Source organism: Takifugu rubripes, chromosome 19 (assembly GCF_901000725.2).
Source record: "Takifugu rubripes chromosome 19, fTakRub1.2, whole genome shotgun sequence".
NCBI classification, from domain to species: domain Eukaryota; kingdom Metazoa; phylum Chordata; class Actinopteri; order Tetraodontiformes; family Tetraodontidae; genus Takifugu; species Takifugu rubripes.
In genome coordinates this window covers 4,565,897-4,582,072 of record NC_042303.1, presented here as the reverse complement: position 1 = coordinate 4,582,072, position 16,176 = coordinate 4,565,897, and the positions used below count along the sequence as shown (strand labels likewise).

Below are 16,176 nucleotides of genomic sequence, written 5' to 3'. Positions count from 1 at the left end.
AGTTTATTGATCTTGACCTGCCACCAGAGCACCTCCTGTGGAGTCCCCACATCATCCTTCAATAGTCTAACTTCTCTGTGCAAATCAGGTGGAAGCTAGATGTTCTAAACTTCAAAATGAGGACTTCAGATCCCATTCTTTCATCCTACAGAGTATTGAATAATGACTGAATTTCACTGCTGAATGCTAGGAAAGAAAACATTTTATTAACAAATGACCTAATGCAAAACTCCATGTGTCTTAGCAACATCTGTTGTTTATTTTTCAGGGGGAACAGCAGCATGGGACTGGACGCAACAGTCTGGGATGTCACAAAGCATTTCTGTGGAGGCAGCGCATCTTCCATCACAGACCCCATCTTACTCTGTCTGCCTCCAGTTCAGGTGGTCAAAATCCAAAGAAAGTGAGAGTAGTCGGGAGAATGATGTTATCTGGCCTGAAGGGGGCGACTCTGAGCTCCCGTCATCCTACGTGATGTCCTTCTGTCGTGGTGGCCGGTGAATGTTTCTCACCACACATTTCACCATCCACTCGATGCCCTCGTTAACGCCGTCCCTGTAGGCACAGATGTCACTTAATGCTCAGTCCAGAGTGTCTCCCACACAAGCATCTGCTTTTCTTTTTAAGATTGTTTGGAACTATGAAGATACACTGAAATGCTGTAAAACCAAAGAACAAAGTTGGTCACTGTTTAGCTGTTTGATTGTTGGTTGGCTGATGGTTTTCGATGCTGGTATCTAATTCATCATTCATGAACAACAAGCGTGTCGTCACGGTGAAACATTTTGTCCATCTTTAACAAGCTATAAAACCTAGAATCAAAATTAAACACTAACTTCACTTTATAGTCATTTAGAAGGTCATGGCAGTTATGTGTCGCTGCTCTGTTGTCATGGTTACTGTCATTTTCTTTTCTTTTCAAACCTTGTTTCTAGTAACCAGTAGCCTTTCTGCGTGACTCTTACCCCGTGAGGGCAGTGCAGGGCTGGACTAAACAGTCTCTCCTGCCAATCTTGGGGGCTGAGTCACTGAAGGCAGTTTTAATATCTGGTACTGAGAGACAGCTCTAGAAAGAAACAAAGTTGAACTATAGCATGATGGTTTTTCTTATTGGTCATTGTTCATTTCCAACTAGAATAAAGGACTTCACAGAAGGCACAATAGAGTAATAAAACAATGGTGATATGACACGTTGTTGTACCGGGACGTCCTGCTTGTTGGCCAGTACAAGGAGAGGTACGCCTTCTAGAGCTTCACTGCTGATCATTTTATCTGCGGGAGAAGACTCAGTTGTTAATTGACCCTCTGTCTGAGAGCTCTGGCCACAGAGTGACTTTCTCACCAAAAGCATCCTTTGACTGAGACAGACGCTCTTCATCAGTGGAATCAATCACATAGATCACTCCGTGAGACTCAGCATAATACTGAAGAAGAGGACAGATATGGTGACATAAAAATACTGAAACCCCCCCCCCCCCAAAAAAAACAACCAAACCCAGGTGTAAATATGGACGTGTTTACAGGCGGATGACTCTGAATAAGAAATCTATCAACAAACTTTGTCCCAGAGAGACTGGAGCTCTTCCTGCCCTCCCAGATCCCAGAACATCAGACGAGCTTTGCCTACGTCGATTGTACCGACTGTAAAAGAAAGAGAGCAGTCAAACCAGAGCATCGGGGTCAGAAGAATAATCTGTCTTCAGATCTTGTTTGAAGGTGGCCATACTGTTCAGACCGACTGTGGTTGTGATCTTCGACAGATTCATTCCTTTATAGTTCTTACTGAACTTGGTTTTGGTTTGTTCCAGAAAAGTCTACAAAGAAAGGCATGATTACACTTAAGTATCAACAGTATGAAAATTATTTTACTTTTTTTTTTTATTTGAAAAAATTATATATATATATACTGTATATAAAAATCTTTATATATAGATGTATATATATATATAGATGTGTGTGTGTGTGTGTATATATATATAGATGTGTATATGTATACACATAAATACACACACACACGCACATATATATGTATGTATGTGTATATATAGAGAAAAATGCCTTTAAGATGAATAAACTTGATGGACATAAATGTTGTAATCACTTTAGATTTACTAATTTTACCGTTTTTCCAGCATTGTCAAGTCCCAGGATAAGTATGCAATACTCGTCCTTCTGGAACATGTACTTATACAATCCGGATAATAAAGTGTACATGTTGTTGCGTATCCCTTTGTAAAAACACAATACCCTTAAATCCCGTTAGCTAGCTTAGCTTGACAGCTTCGCCTACATATCAAAAGAGACACACCGACAAGCACCACTGTGTCCTCAATGCAGTTAAAGTTACACACTGAGCGCTTAAAAACGGGTGAATAATAAGAAACAGTATTTGTAATTCATGGATAAATATCTTTACATAGCTACTCTAACGCAGCAACACTTTAATAACCCGGAAGAGCGCAAGGAATTATGGGAATAGCTGTGAGCGCAACCGTGTCCAAAATAGACTACATTTCCCACAATAAACGTTTCTTTCGGCGGCTGAAACCAAAGAGGAATTCGACATCCAAACAATCAAGGCAACAGCAGAAAAAAAAATGATGTTGCGAAGCGATTTGAAAGGAGGCATTGAGACATGTAACACGACAACATGATAAAAGAAAACACCTGACATGAAGGCAAAGAATAAAATTGACTTAATTTGCTGATGATGTTTTAATTCTAATGCTGAAAATATCATTTGCAACTGCTATCATTCTTAGATGCTTTCAGCTCAGTCTTGGGCTAAACTGAACATCCAAAAGACTTAAATAAAAGTTTTGATAAATTTGATAAACTAGAATCTACAAAAATGTGAAGTACATGGGAATAAACATGAAATATTGATTAAACTATATAACTTACATTTGTATCTATTCAATCAAAAATTAATGGAAGATACAAAGACACGGAATCTTATACCAGTATCAGGTTTTGAATCTCAGATTGATTTGGTACAAATGACCAACACAAAGTTTGTTCTGCCGCCAGTTTCCCCACAGTGTATCTTATGCACCTTCAAAATAAAAAATATATTTCAAAATAAAACTATGGACTAACATGCAGGATTTAACACCAAATAAGTCCACACAGGCAAGAATGAATGATTTTAATATATTTGTGGAGACTCTGGTAACCCAGTCAGCCTCTTTGATTTGATTTATTGATGCTGCTTTTGCTGATTTCGAAGCACACATGGAGCAGAAAAGCAATAATCAATACTGAAGAAAGGAAATGCTCTTTATTGTCAGTAGTTCTATTGATATCAGTCATGTCACAGACAGCATGAAGACTATAGTGGATAACACGTAACTGACGGGGAGCATGATGATCACTGCACTGCTGTGTTCTGACCCTATAGAGTGACAGCGTGTGACTAACAGCTTCCCGTGGAGGCACCTGTAGAGCATCACTGGCTCACCTGACTGTAGGTATAGCCCATCAGCTCTGGTCGCACAAAAGCTGCTGACAGGAAACGCCACACTGATGTTGAAGCAGCCGCTTTGAACCGCCATGGTTACCGGTTCATGTGTTGGGGCCTGGCTTTGAAAAGGAGGCCAGGAGGTAAGAGGTGCAGGGGTGTTAAGTGTCATGAACAGTGAGGATCCACCTGACAACATAAAACATCTCTGATTTTAGATACAGACATATAAAGAGGCAAACTCAGCTATAGAAGAGTCTGAAGATGTGCAGCCCTCAAGAGTGGCACCTTCAACCTGATAAAACACCGTGGCTCCAAACCAAGCATGGAGCTCTAGCAGCTTGGAGTCTCTTCATGGACTCTGGGACCTTAAGTTGTTGTTTGTCCTCAGCCCAAGTGAGACTCCTCTGATGTTGTCTCTGGTTGACAGCTGGACTGTGACAGTTGTATCTTTGTTTCTCAATCAGGGTTGTGCTCTCTGCTACTTCTGCACCTTTTTCAACCATATCTTTCCTTCCCTTCATCTCTCCATGAAGGTTCTTGGATACAGCTGAGAGCAGCAGCTTCTTCAACTGTGAACTTTGCTATCAAACCCTCCTTGTTCAGGATGTCAGTGATGGTCTTCTGGATAACTCACAGGTCAGAAGTCTTATACATGATGCTGGAGTCTCCTGAACCAGACTTGAGTCATTTAAAAGCTCAAAGAACTTTTGCAGCTGTTTGAGCTCATTAGCTAATCAGAGATTGACACCATAAGTCAAAGACTCCTGTGATCGACCAGAGAGAACAGCCTTTGCCCAAGGCGCTACAGCATCAGCTACGTCTGAAACCAGATTGACTTCTTCTCGATATCCTGGATGAATTCCTGCTCCAAATATTGATATCTGATTGATTTTATCATTGTCCAAAACAGAGACAAGCGTGATTTACCTCTAACAAGGGTGCTGACAAGTGCAGAGGGATGTAGAATCTGCATTGTCTTGTCCATTCTACTATCAGACTGGTATCCAAACAAAAAGGGAAGAGGAAGGGAAATGTCCCCTCTTAACATCAGGAACCAGGAAAAACCTGAGACACAAGATACTCCCAAACTGAAATTCGTGATAAGGTGTCATGGAGGACGCTGATGATCTCAGAGAGCTCAATGAAGACCATCATTTGTACCACTGGCCATGAAGCCGCTGCTTTAAAATTCACGAAAAACTAGGACTGGCTTGATAAATGTGGCAGGAAGAGTGAACACCTTTATTTAAAACTAGATCTGACCTTGTGCGCCTTGCAAAGTCACATCACCAGCCATGCCATTAAGAAGCTCAAGAGCTTTCGAGGTGTGCTGCTCCTACAAATCCACGGGCCCTTCATTGCACAAATGAAACAATCCCATCTTTCAGCTCAAATGTGATTTTTGACTTTTGTGTCCAGCTTCTAACAGTTTCTACAGTGATGTCAGACACAAAAATATTCATCCTGATCATCAGAAGAAGGTTGGATCTAATTTCTCAAACCATGACAGAAGTACAAAGCACTTGCTGTTTCACCTTGACTGAGTTTGTCTTTTAAATGTGATATCAGCGGGTATTTGCCCTGACCGCAGAACTGTCCAGAGAAGTCGTCCATGTCCAGCGTCCACACAGCTGCTCCACCCAGTTGTCTGCTCTTCAGGAAGGTCACCTGTGGACCAAGTAGAGGGCAAAGAGTTAGAGCCAAAGATGGAGACATCTGGTCATAGTTCAACAGAAAAAGTCGTACCTTGGCATCGTAGCTCCTCTGGTTATCAAAACCGACCCACTGGTTTCCTTTGACGGCATAGACCACTTTCTGAGCCTTGATCCAGTGAACTGATGTTCCCTCCAGGAAGGAGCAGGTCTGGAGAAGAAAACAAATACCGCTCACTAATTCTGATGTGTCAGAAAAGCCAGCGGAGAATCAGGTGACTGTTCACCTCGTAGTAAGACCAGGCGCCAATCTCCTGGGTGTAGGGTCCGGGACTGGCGGGACCACTTGTCAGATTCCAGGTTCCGTTGCTGCCGTGGACAGCGTAAAGGAGCGAGCATGAACGGGAAAACCCAGCAACAGCTTCCCTGCTGGAGTGCCTCCTTTTATCCAGGATCTGATGACATAATCCTGATAGGACAAAGGGAATAACTTTTCAGTGTGGCTCACAAAACCAAAGAAAAATGAAAGTTAGCGATATAGTTACAATGTTAGCATGATCATTAGCATAAAGTGAACTGTGGTGTACTGCTGCTCCATTCTGCCCCCTGAGGAGGTCAAAACCCTTCACAATGATGAAGTCCACATGCCTTAACACACACACACACACACACACACACACACACACACACACACACAGACTTAATAATCAGTAACAGAACTTGTGCAGGTTCATCTATTTAAATTCATCTTACTTTGACATTTCAAATGGTTCATATCTCAGGTGAATACCGGTTTGTGTTGCCACAGCAACCGAGAGCAACAGCTGAGCGCTACCTCCTCCAGAACTCTCATCTTTGAAGGCTTCTGAAAGTTCCTACAAAAAATCACCAGGACATTGAAACTTTCAGTACTGAACATTGTTGCAGGAGTCAGAATCAGACAGGAAGCTGAAAATCTTGAATTCATCCCAAATCTGAAGAATGTTCTCAGTGGTTGAGAGTGTTAGAACCTATTGGTGCAGTTACGGTTTGTTTTACCTTACACAGCAGAGTGAACCTCCGGTTTTCATCTACAGGACTGGATTCACTGTACTGCCAATTCAGATCCAGCCCATCAAAACTGTGAGTCCTCAGGAACCTGACAGCTGATTGGATGAAGATCTGACGGGAGCCTGGAGTGGACATCATGGTGGATAACCTTCAAATATGAAAAAGTAATTTACAATTTCTTTGAAGTTGTTAATGTTTGTCTTTTGCAGATACATTTTAAGCATGTCTGTTGTTATTGCTGTTATTAATCATGTATTAACAATAAAAACAATAATAGAGAATAAATAATAAAGAAAACTCTAGCTGATTATAGACAGGTGGAACAGTTTCATTGTAAACAACTCACTGATGTCTGTCATCATCTCTGATAGACAGCAACATCTTCAGGTGAGGGTTCCTGTTTGGATACATGCAAATAAGTTTAAAAAAATCTGCAACTTTACATGTCCAAGGTTCATTTAGGGTGGAGGTGTGGGTAGGGGTGGGGGTGTTGGGGCAGGTGTGTAATATTTATTATCTAATATTCATTATACCCCGGTCACCCCGGACCGCTCCATGTCTGCTACTGCACTTCATATATGCTCTTCTTGAACTGCTCTGTCTTCCTCTACTAGTGTGCTTCTCTGAGCTTTGGAGCTGCTCTAAACTTTGGAGCTGCTCGAAGCGTCAGAGCTCAATCACACCTCCTCCCCAGCATCCTCATGTGGACTCTGCTTCTTCCCCTGTGGGGAAGAGGGGAGGGAGGTGTCTGATATTCATTCACCATAACATCTAAGTATAAAATCATCAGGGAATGAAGACCCAAGACAGAGCCTGAAGCCAAACCTGCTGCTATATTGCTAAATTGATGCTTTGTCAAGTTGCAAATAATTGTGTTCTTGGTTAACTCCAGAGTTGTCTGACTGGACTGCAAATGTGGTTGCTGTGTTATTTTATGGTTGACCTCGGCATTTAAAGGATCCTTTACTCTAATAGTGACAACACCCAAGCCTAAAACATCTCCTGTCATCTGAAAATGGACTCTATTCATGAGTGATCTAACAAACGACGGACTTTACTGGTTTTAATGGGCCAGAACAACAAAATAAGGAGGATGGTGGAGAAACTTGGCCATGATAATACAACACATCTCCCTCTTACACAAACCAGTGTGTCTAGTACATTTGATATGATGTTCACATACATGGCGAGAGAAAAATGTTTGTTGATGTTAGCATTTGGCTAATATCCTTGTTGCTAAATGGAAGCTAACAATAATTTCAGATGCACTATTAACAAAGGTGTTCTCTAATCTGCCTTCACACATATGGTCTTTATGAATATCCCATCCTTAATCCATAGTGTGTAATATAATCTTGGTCCACCCTTTGCTGCCATTCTTCATCTGTTTTGGGAAGTCCACAAGGGTTAGGAATTTGTTTTTGACCTTTCCTGTAGAAGCAAATTTGTGCAGTCAGACACTGATGTTAGATGAGAAGGCCTGACTCATTCAACACAAGCGTTGATGCATTATAAAGTTCATGTTGGGGTCCAGGGTTCCGGGTTGTTTGGTTTTCCTGCAGGGGGCGTGGTGGAGCCATGTGCCTGCCACAGGCTGACGCACCTGCGGTCTATTAGTAATCTAGCCGCCTATTTAAGGACTAAACTCCTGCCTACTAGTGTCGGAGTATTTTGGTGTTGGTTTATTTGGAATATTTTGGTGATTTTTGGTCTCTTGTCTTTGGTGCGTTCCCCTGCCTGTTTGAGGTCTTCATGCCGTCCGGCTGGACTTCTGAAACGTGCAGAACCCGACTCCTGTGTTGGCTCTGCGCTTGAGCTCTCTGTGCACACCAGAAGTTTGAACTAATGCTTCCCTGCAGTCCAGGAGGACTGCCTTTTTTGTGTTGGTTAAATAAAACCTATTTTTGGACTTTTCATCACTGCGGTCTTGCCTGCTTTCGGGTCCTGTTAAAACCCAGAACATAACAGTTCAGCTATATTCTCTTAAACTATATATCTGTATGTTTCAGGGGCCTGCTCCCTGCCCAGCACTGATGCGTTCAGCTAGTGCTACCGAGGTTATTTTTATTTTTATTTTTTCAAACCCCTGGCGTGAATCTCATGTTCTGCCGAAGGCACATCTTTCCACATGCTGCCCCAATGGGTTTACACTGCTACTCGTGATTCTACATGCTTCTGCATGCCTTCCCTGTGGTAACCCATAGGTCCTGGTACTTGGTTCCTATGCTGTGGTTCTCACCTGTCCTTCAGGTACAGGAATGACACATACAGCCTTTTCTCGCCTGGCTGGTCCTGCTGAATGACCTCGTGGTCATAGTTGATGATGGCAAAGGCGTAGACAAGGTGGGTGCACAGGAAGGGATCGATGGTCTCTGGCAGGAATTTACCTGCACCAGTTCTGTACTGGGACCAGTTAGTAAAGTAACAAACCAGTTTGCCTGTGGCTGCTGCACAGACATAAAAGGGGAAAAAAGAGGTTTGACTAAAAAAACAATGCTTAAGATTAAAGTATCTTACTCACCAATCTGAATGCAGAAGTGGAGGGAAACTGCAGGAAGAGTGTTTCACATGTTAATCACATGATACTCACATGTGACATGCTTGGCATGATCAGAAATAATCAAAGTTCTCACCAATGACAACACTAGTTCCTGCCTTCATGATGAGAGCTGCTCTGCACACTCACTTAGCCTTTAGGCCATTGAACGTCTTGTACAGGGTCTCATCGTTCCATTCATAAGTAACCAACTCGTTATTGCTGTTGATGATGGAAAAGGCATAGATCAAGGTGGTGCACAAGAAGGGGTCCACATCCTGGGGCATGTACTTCCCTTCGCCAGGTCTATACTGGGACCAGTTGGTAAAGTAACACACCATCTTGGTAGCATATCCTGTGTTGAAGGTTTAGTATTTGATAAACAAGTTCAGAATTTGACAACAGAAACGCTGCGCATCTCAGTGGTGGCAAACAATCGATCAAATGTGAATAGTGAGTGTTGAAGCTTACCGAGATGGCACATCAGCAGGCAAATGCCTACGGAGAACAGATGGTTGGAAAAATGAGCATATAATCAAAAAAAATCTAGAAAGTAAAAATAAAAGCTTACGGAAGTTACCTGCAATAACTGTGAACCTGGTCATTTTTTCCCTGGAGTTCTGGTGGAGACCGACTACAAGAGAGAGAGTGGACCTGTTAGTCTGATGAATTAGAGGGGATATTTCCTCAAAAACTCACCTGGAGAATGGAGGAGAGGGCCGAGTGGCTGCAGGAGTCTGCGGTTTTTTATAGGCTGGAGCTAATGGGGAGTCGCTGCATTCCTTCATAAACTGGGGCAATAAATTTTCATTTGATGTTTTGAACAGCGGCTGTGATGTGGCATATTATCGTATCATTATCAGGCTGATTGAACCAGGACTTTGAATTATTTACCTGTTTGACAATTACAGTTGTCACGGTAACAGGATTAGAGGTGCAAGAACATTTTGTCATGGACATTCTGGAGGTTGAGGAACAGACACACCAGGCACAGATGACTTGTGTGGTGTTTTACAGTTTGGAAGAGTTGAACGTAAACCCTTTGTTTAAGACCCACCAGTGTCAATAAATTCATGTGCTAACTTCTAGCCTGTTTTGTTGCTACATCAGCACTGTTTTTTCTACTAAAAGAATGGAAAGCAAGATCTGGCCACAGAGAGATCTAAATCAAACTTCAGGCAACTAAATAAAGAGCAGCCTGAGAGGGCTAGCAAGAAAGTCAATAAACGTGCATCACGAGAAGATCCCTCGTCTTTGTCCTCAGTTCCTCTCACATCCAAAAGTCTACTTGTCAAGAGGCCACAGTAAGGTCACCGTAAGATCAGACTAAGATCAGGGTGTCTCTGAGTGAGTTCTCCAGGTTCAACAACATTATAAAATTTCATGTTGAGCTGCTGATAAAGTTTATCTTTTTTCACTCCTGGAACTTTTTCTTTTGATCTTTCTGTCAAATTCAGTAAAAATACACATTGTGAAAAAACACATTTTCAAAATAAGATGCAAATGAGGAATTTTCAGAACTAAAAATATACAAACATCACAGTTCCACCTGAACATTCTTATTCTTTTATAGCTGAAGTAGCTTATAGCACATCTAAATCATCGTGACAGGAGATAAATGTTCCCTCGACAACATTCATCCAAACCTCAGAGCATAAAAGTGTTATGAAACCGGCGCTTTTGTTTAGTTTATCGTAAACATGGTGGAACAACACCCACACAACCCTTTGGTTCACTGGTTCAACTTGAAAAGACCTGTTCAACAACACTGAAAAACACATGCGTATTTATTCTCTCTGTCCCATTATAACCAATCATTAACCCTCTCTGTCCCAGTATGAACAGTAATTTATCCTTCCTCTCCCAGTATGACCAGTCATTAACGCTCTCTGTCCCAGTAGAACCAGTCATTAACCCTCTGTCCCAGTAGAACCAGTCATTTACCCTCTCCATCCCAGTATAACCAGTCATTTACACTCTCTGTCCCAGTATAACCAGTAATTTACCCTCCTTGTCCCAGTATAACCAGTCGTTTACGAGCTCTGTCTAAGTATAACCAGCCATTTAACCTCTCTGCCCCAGCATAATCAGTCATTTACCTTCTCTGACCCCGTATAACCAGCCATTTACCCTCTCTATCCCAGTATAATCAGTCATTTACCCTCTCTGTCCCAGTATAACCAGTCATCCCTCCTCTCTGTCAATGATGTCACCTGTGGGTTTGATTTACATGTGCAGAGATCCCCCTCAATAATCACTGATCAAACTTAGTTAACGTAAGCATTTCTATACACACTCAAAGTGACAGACTGGCCACATTTTTCGGGGAAGCGGTAAGTGTGAGGCTTTGACTGACCTAGGTCCATCATTTGATGAGCTGGTGTGTGTGTGTGTCTGTGTGTTTGTGTGCGTGCATGTGTCTGTCATATTTATTCTATATTGAACATCAAAATACTCATTTCACTAGCAAAGTGACAACGTTTTTTGAGAAACCGAGCCATTGCAGCTCGTTCCACAACTTCAAAGGCCTTTTGAGGATTAAGACATTAGAATTGGGGTTTAGGGTCAGGGTCAGGGCAGGACCAGGTTCACAGCAGGGCAGGGAGCCAGGTAATCTATTAAGGTCCCCAAAGGATAAAAATGCAAGGATGTGTTTGAGAGTGTGCCTGCGTGCATTGGTCAATATTTATATGCAGAAAAGTTGTGTGAGAACATTTTCCTGTTTTTGTGTGTGTGTTTACCCGTCGACTATTCTGGCTTAATGGACTCAACTAGATGAAGTGGTCAAGTGTTAATCTGCCTTGTGAAATAACGTCCTCCTGGAGTGTTGTGTCCATCAAGTTACTAATGATCTTCTCAGAGCTTCAGATCATGGACTGGTCTCCATGCTGGTTCTGCTGGACCTCAGTGCTGCTTTCGATACAGTTGATCACAGCATCCTGCAACACGTGATTGGGATTTAGAGGGACAGCACCAGACTGGTTGAAATCATATTTATCAGATAGATACCAGATTCCTTGTGTTCATGATGTTTCCTCTTCAAACAGAAAGGTTAGTCATGGAGTGCCGCAAGATTCTGTACCAGATTCTGTACCAACAGTAACAAGAACTGTGTATAGTATATACAGTCATTCCACCTTAAACACAAATGCACAGTTACAAAAATAAAAAAAGTCTAAAACTTTCAATGACCAGAGAGAACCAGTTCTGGTTATGGTGGCCGCTTCCCTCATTGTCATTCCATGAACAATAACGGTTTATTACAAGTGCTCAGATTTCATCTGGAATTACTGTTCTTTCTCTTGCTCTGCCTCACCCTCCTTCTCCTCCTCTTACTCCTCATACACCACCTCTTACTCACGCTCTTCTTCCTCTGCTTCTCAAACGGTTTACTGGTCAGTAGCAAACAAGTGTAAACCGTTCTGAGCATTTGCCTGTTTGCGGTGACACCTGTGCTGCAGTTGTGTTTAACTTCTGTGGCTTTCTGTGTCTGCCAGGATGCGTTGATGAGAGCTCTGCAGCTTGTGTCTGACTGGGTCAAAATTGTTTATAGTTTTGGCAAAAGACTGATATTCTCTCCGCTACCTGTCCTACTTTCCCAAAGATTAATTGAATTGCATCCAGTCAGTGTGAACACACAGACTCAGCAGAACCGTTGATCTGATCTTTTGGAAGAGCTCCTAACATTCTTGGTCCACACCCTCTTTTATTCTCTGTCTGTCTTTGAAAGCAGATTCTGAATATTTGTTACACATTAGGTTCTTTGCCTGCTGTGGTTTGTATTTTTACAGAGATACATCCTTTTATGGCTCACTGGGGAGAAGATGTTCTACAATGAGTCGGACTGATTTATTCTCAGTTGAACCTTCTGGTACAAAAGTAGTGTGGGGTCCCATAAACCAAAAAATATTTTATAGGTACCTTAAAATAATGCGTTACCACAAGATTCAAATGTCAAATGTTCTGATCATAATCAATATTCAGTAATTAAAAGGTAGAGGTATTTACAATAGAGCTGATACAATCAAAATAACTGATAAAGAGGAACAGGTTTGATTGATGTTTATTAGCTGACATTTATATCAGTTATAAATGGCTTCACTTTCAGGGCCATGCACAGCATTTGCACGAGTCGTCAAACACGGATCCGGTCCCACAGAACCTCACATAGGTGATGCCTCCGGAACACATGTAGAAGCTGTTTTTGTTATCTGGGTTGGCATATAGGCCATCTGGTTTGCCGCTGCAGAAGCCAGATCCCGGGATGGGTGTGGTGGTGGTAGTGATGGTGGTGGGACGGGTGGTGGTGCTTGCCCCTGGCTTGGGTGTGGTGGTAGGAGGCAGTGGAGGCAGTTCTGAATCAAAGGATAGTTGAACAAAGACATTTAGGAGATTAAAGGCAGTTTAGTTTTTGTAGAACAGCATAAAAAGCTCTTACCAATATCCATAAGCTTGCGGAGATGAGCAAGCAGTGGGTGACTCCCCTCGCCACAGAAACGCCCTGCAAAATCATCCAGGTCTAGAGCCCACACAAAGGCACCACCATACTTCTGATCCTGAAGGTAGCGCACCTGTTGAGAATAAAAGAGGAGTTGAGGTTTCTTACAAATAGAAGAGACATAATCTGCCCATGAAGAACATTATGTACCACATACCTTGGTCTCATAGCTCTCTTTGTTGTCGTATCCCACCCAGTCACTGTTCTTGGTGGCGTAGGGGACATTCTGGTCATCAATCCAATGGATGGCTGCACCCTTCAGGAAGGTACAGATCTAGAAGAACAATGAAATATCAGCCCATGTTCCACACCTCTTTGTTTTACATTTCATTGCTTCAAACTGAAAAAATGGCTGAAGACTTAAGTCCACAAACCTCATAGTAGGACCAGAATCCAGCTTCACGAGTGTATGGGCCAGCAGACGCAGCACCACTAGCTGGAGCTCCAACTCCAGTGTTTGAGGAAGTCAGGCGGAAGGTACGGCCATAGGCCGCAAATCCCATCCTCAGCTTCTCGACAGGGGTTCCGTTGTCCCTCCAGTACTTCATGGCGTAGTCCTACAGACATTGTTGGCGGGTGCAGAGGTGCAGTGAGACCAACCTGTTTAGGTTTATTGGGCAACATTGGATTTTGTCGACTTACGGTGTTAAAGTAGATCAGGTCACCACTGTCATGTGATCCACGGTACAGAGGGCTGTTGTGTCCGGTGAAGCGTTCCCAAGCTCCGTGGAAGTCATAGGTCATCACGTTGATAAAGTCCAGCTCCCTGTGGGGGAGTCATCAAAAGAATCATCATCAAAAGCTTCAAAAGAAATTGCTTGCTGTTAGAATCATCATCAAAAGCTTCAAATGAAATTGCTTCTGAAGAGGCATTAGCATGCTCACTTGGCAATCTCAGCTATCTCATATCCTGCATCGATGGTTCCTTTCCCAGCAGACACTGCAGCAGTCAACATCAACTGAGGTTTTCCAGTTGCTGCAGCCTCAGCTGCGTAGGCCTGAACCAGTTCCTGTGGGTGCGAACCAGAGTGAAAAATGTTGAGAATCAAGTTTGAACTTTGAGGTGTAAACTCAAAAATGGACCCACCCGGCAGAGCAGAGTGAACCGATGTTTGTCTTCTGGGGGACTTCCACGAGATCCAGGGTACTCCCAGTCCAGGTCCAGTCCATCAAAACCATGAGTCCTAAGGAACTTGATTGAAGACTGGATGAATTTCTGACGGTTGGCTGGAGTGGACACAGTGATGGAGAACCTGCAGGGAAAGGAAACCTTGCTTAGAAAGTAACAACAACAGTATTCAGTTGGACATTGAACATTACTTCACCAATGGCCTTATTTAACCTCTCAGCATGAACTTTTGAAGTTGAACCTTTGTTTCTCCACTATTTTTGCCAAATATTAATCAACGCAGAAATCCAGCTGCACACACATGTTGTCATTATATAAACAAATGCTCCTCACTGTGTTGAACCAAAGTTCCAGCCACCAACAGCCAGCAGCGTCTTCAGTTGAGGATTTCTGGAAAACATAGATGTTTTTTTTTAAATAAAACTGCACCATTACTTTAGCCCAACAGGTGACATGTGTGGCTCTGCACACTCACTTAGCCTTTAGGCCATTGAACGTCTTGTACAGGGTCTCATCGTTCCATTCATAAGTAACCAACTCGTTATTGCTGTTGATGATGGAAAAGGCATAGATCAAGGTGGTGCACAAGAAGGGGTCCACATCCTGGGGCATGTACTTCCCTTCGCCAGGTCTATACTGGGACCAGTTGGTAAAGTAACACACCATCTTGGTAGCATATCCTGTGTTGAAGGTTTAGTATTTGATAAACAAGTTCAGAATTTGACAACAGAAACGCTGCGCATCTCAGTGGTGGCAAACAATCGATCAAATGTGAATAGTGAGTGTTGAAGCTTACCGAGATGGCACATCAGCAGGCAAATGCCTACGGAGAACAGATGGTTGGAAAAATGAGCATATAATCAAAAAAAATCTAGAAAGTAAAAATAAAAGCTTACGGAAGTTACCTGCAATAACTGTGAACCTGGTCATTTTTTCCCTGGAGTTCTGGTGGAGACCGACTACAAGAGAGAGAGTGGACCTGTTAGTCTGATGAATTAGAGGGGATATTTCCTCAAAAACTCACCTGGAGAATGGAGGAGAGGGCCGAGTGGCTGCAGGAGTCTGCGGTTTTTTATAGGCTGGAGCTAATGGGGAGTCGCTGCATTCCTTCATAAACTGGGGCAATAAATTTTCATTTGATGTTTTGAACAGCGGCTGTGATGTGGCATATTATCGTATCATTATCAGGCTGATTGAACCAGGACTTTGAATTATTTACCTGTTTGACAATTACAGTTGTCACGGTAACAGGATTAGAGGTGCAAGAACATTTTGTCATGGACATTCTGGAGGTTGAGGAACAGACACACCAGGCACAGATGACTTGTGTGGTGTTTTACAGTTTGGAAGAGTTGAACGTAAACCCTTTGTTTAAGACCCACCAGTGTCAATAAATTCATGTGCTAACTTCTAGCCTGTTTTGTTGCTACATCAGCACTGTTTTTTCTACTAAAAGAATGGAAAGCAAGATCTGGCCACAGAGAGATCTAAATCAAACTTCAGGCAACTAAATAAAGAGCAGCCTGAGAGGGCTAGCAAGAAAGTCAATAAACGTGCATCACGAGAAGATCCCTCGTCTTTGTCCTCAGTTCCTCTCACATCCAAAAGTCTACTTGTCAAGAGGCCACAGTAAGGTCACCGTAAGATCACACTAAGATCAGGGTGTCTCTGAGTGAGTTCTCCAGGTTCAACAACATTATAAAATTTCATGTTAAGCTGCTGATAAAGTTTATCTTTTTTCACTCCTGGAACTTTTTCTTTTGATCTTTCTGTCAAATTCAGTAAAAATACACATTGTGAAAAAACACATTTTCAAAATAAGATGCAAATGAGGAATTTTCAGAACTA

The 16,176-nt window shown here is 42.5% G+C and overlaps 2 protein-coding genes and 1 pseudogene across 3 annotated transcripts; all 3 read right to left on the bottom strand.

The window, feature by feature from the left end:
- Positions 1-187: 187 nt before the first annotated feature.
- arfrp1 (ADP-ribosylation factor related protein 1) lies at positions 188-2,497 on the bottom strand. Of its 2 annotated transcripts, XM_003976747.3 has the most exons (7): positions 2,122-2,495; positions 1,727-1,814; positions 1,559-1,641; positions 1,343-1,424; positions 1,202-1,272; positions 966-1,066; positions 188-555 (listed from the first exon to the last, which is right to left on the bottom strand). In XM_003976747.3, exons 1-7 carry the CDS (start codon positions 2,212-2,214, stop codon positions 468-470), a joined length of 606 nt encoding a protein of 201 aa, XP_003976796.1. In that variant the 5' UTR covers positions 2,215-2,495; the 3' UTR covers positions 188-467. The 2 variants fall into 2 exon arrangements, with proteins under 2 accessions (XP_003976796.1, XP_029683338.1); XM_029827478.1 differs by lacking the exon at positions 966-1,066 and having other exon boundaries at positions 406-555; positions 2,122-2,497.
- A 772-nt stretch (positions 2,498-3,269) lies between these two features.
- LOC101073259 (chitinase-3-like protein 1) lies at positions 3,270-9,759 on the bottom strand (annotated as a pseudogene).
- A 2,988-nt stretch (positions 9,760-12,747) lies between these two features.
- On the bottom strand, positions 12,748-15,287 carry LOC101069098 (acidic mammalian chitinase-like). The gene is made up of 11 exons (XM_011617053.2): positions 15,234-15,287; positions 15,125-15,151; positions 14,804-15,008; positions 14,662-14,718; positions 14,287-14,452; positions 14,085-14,209; positions 13,842-13,965; positions 13,574-13,756; positions 13,357-13,473; positions 13,140-13,272; positions 12,748-13,056 (listed from the first exon to the last, which is right to left on the bottom strand). Exons 1-11 carry the CDS (start codon positions 15,256-15,258, stop codon positions 12,806-12,808), a joined length of 1,413 nt encoding a protein of 470 aa, XP_011615355.2. The 5' UTR covers positions 15,259-15,287; the 3' UTR covers positions 12,748-12,805.
- Positions 15,288-16,176: the final 889 nt, after the last annotated feature.

Bases quoted from the DNA above. Each gene is read 5' to 3' on its own strand.
- arfrp1 (XM_003976747.3), bottom strand. From the start codon at position 2,214: ATGTACACTTTATTATCCGGATTGTATAAGTACATGTTCCAGAAGGAC. The intron at 1,815-2,121 runs GTAAAATTAGTA...CTTTCTTTGTAG, and splicing joins TTGACAATGCTGGAAAAACG to ACTTTTCTGGAACAAACCAA. The intron at 556-965 runs GTAAGAGTCACG...CTGTGCCTACAG, and splicing joins CCCTGCACTGCCCTCACGGG to GGACGGCGTTAACGAGGGCA.
- LOC101069098 (XM_011617053.2), bottom strand. From the start codon at position 15,258: ATGACCAGGTTCACAGTTATTGCAG. The intron at 14,210-14,286 runs GTGGGTCCATTT...TCGCACCCACAG, and splicing joins GGTTCACTCTGCTCTGCCGG to GAACTGGTTCAGGCCTACGC. The intron at 13,057-13,139 runs GTAAGAGCTTTT...CCTTTGATTCAG, and splicing joins CCGCAAGCTTATGGATATTG to AACTGCCTCCACTGCCTCCT.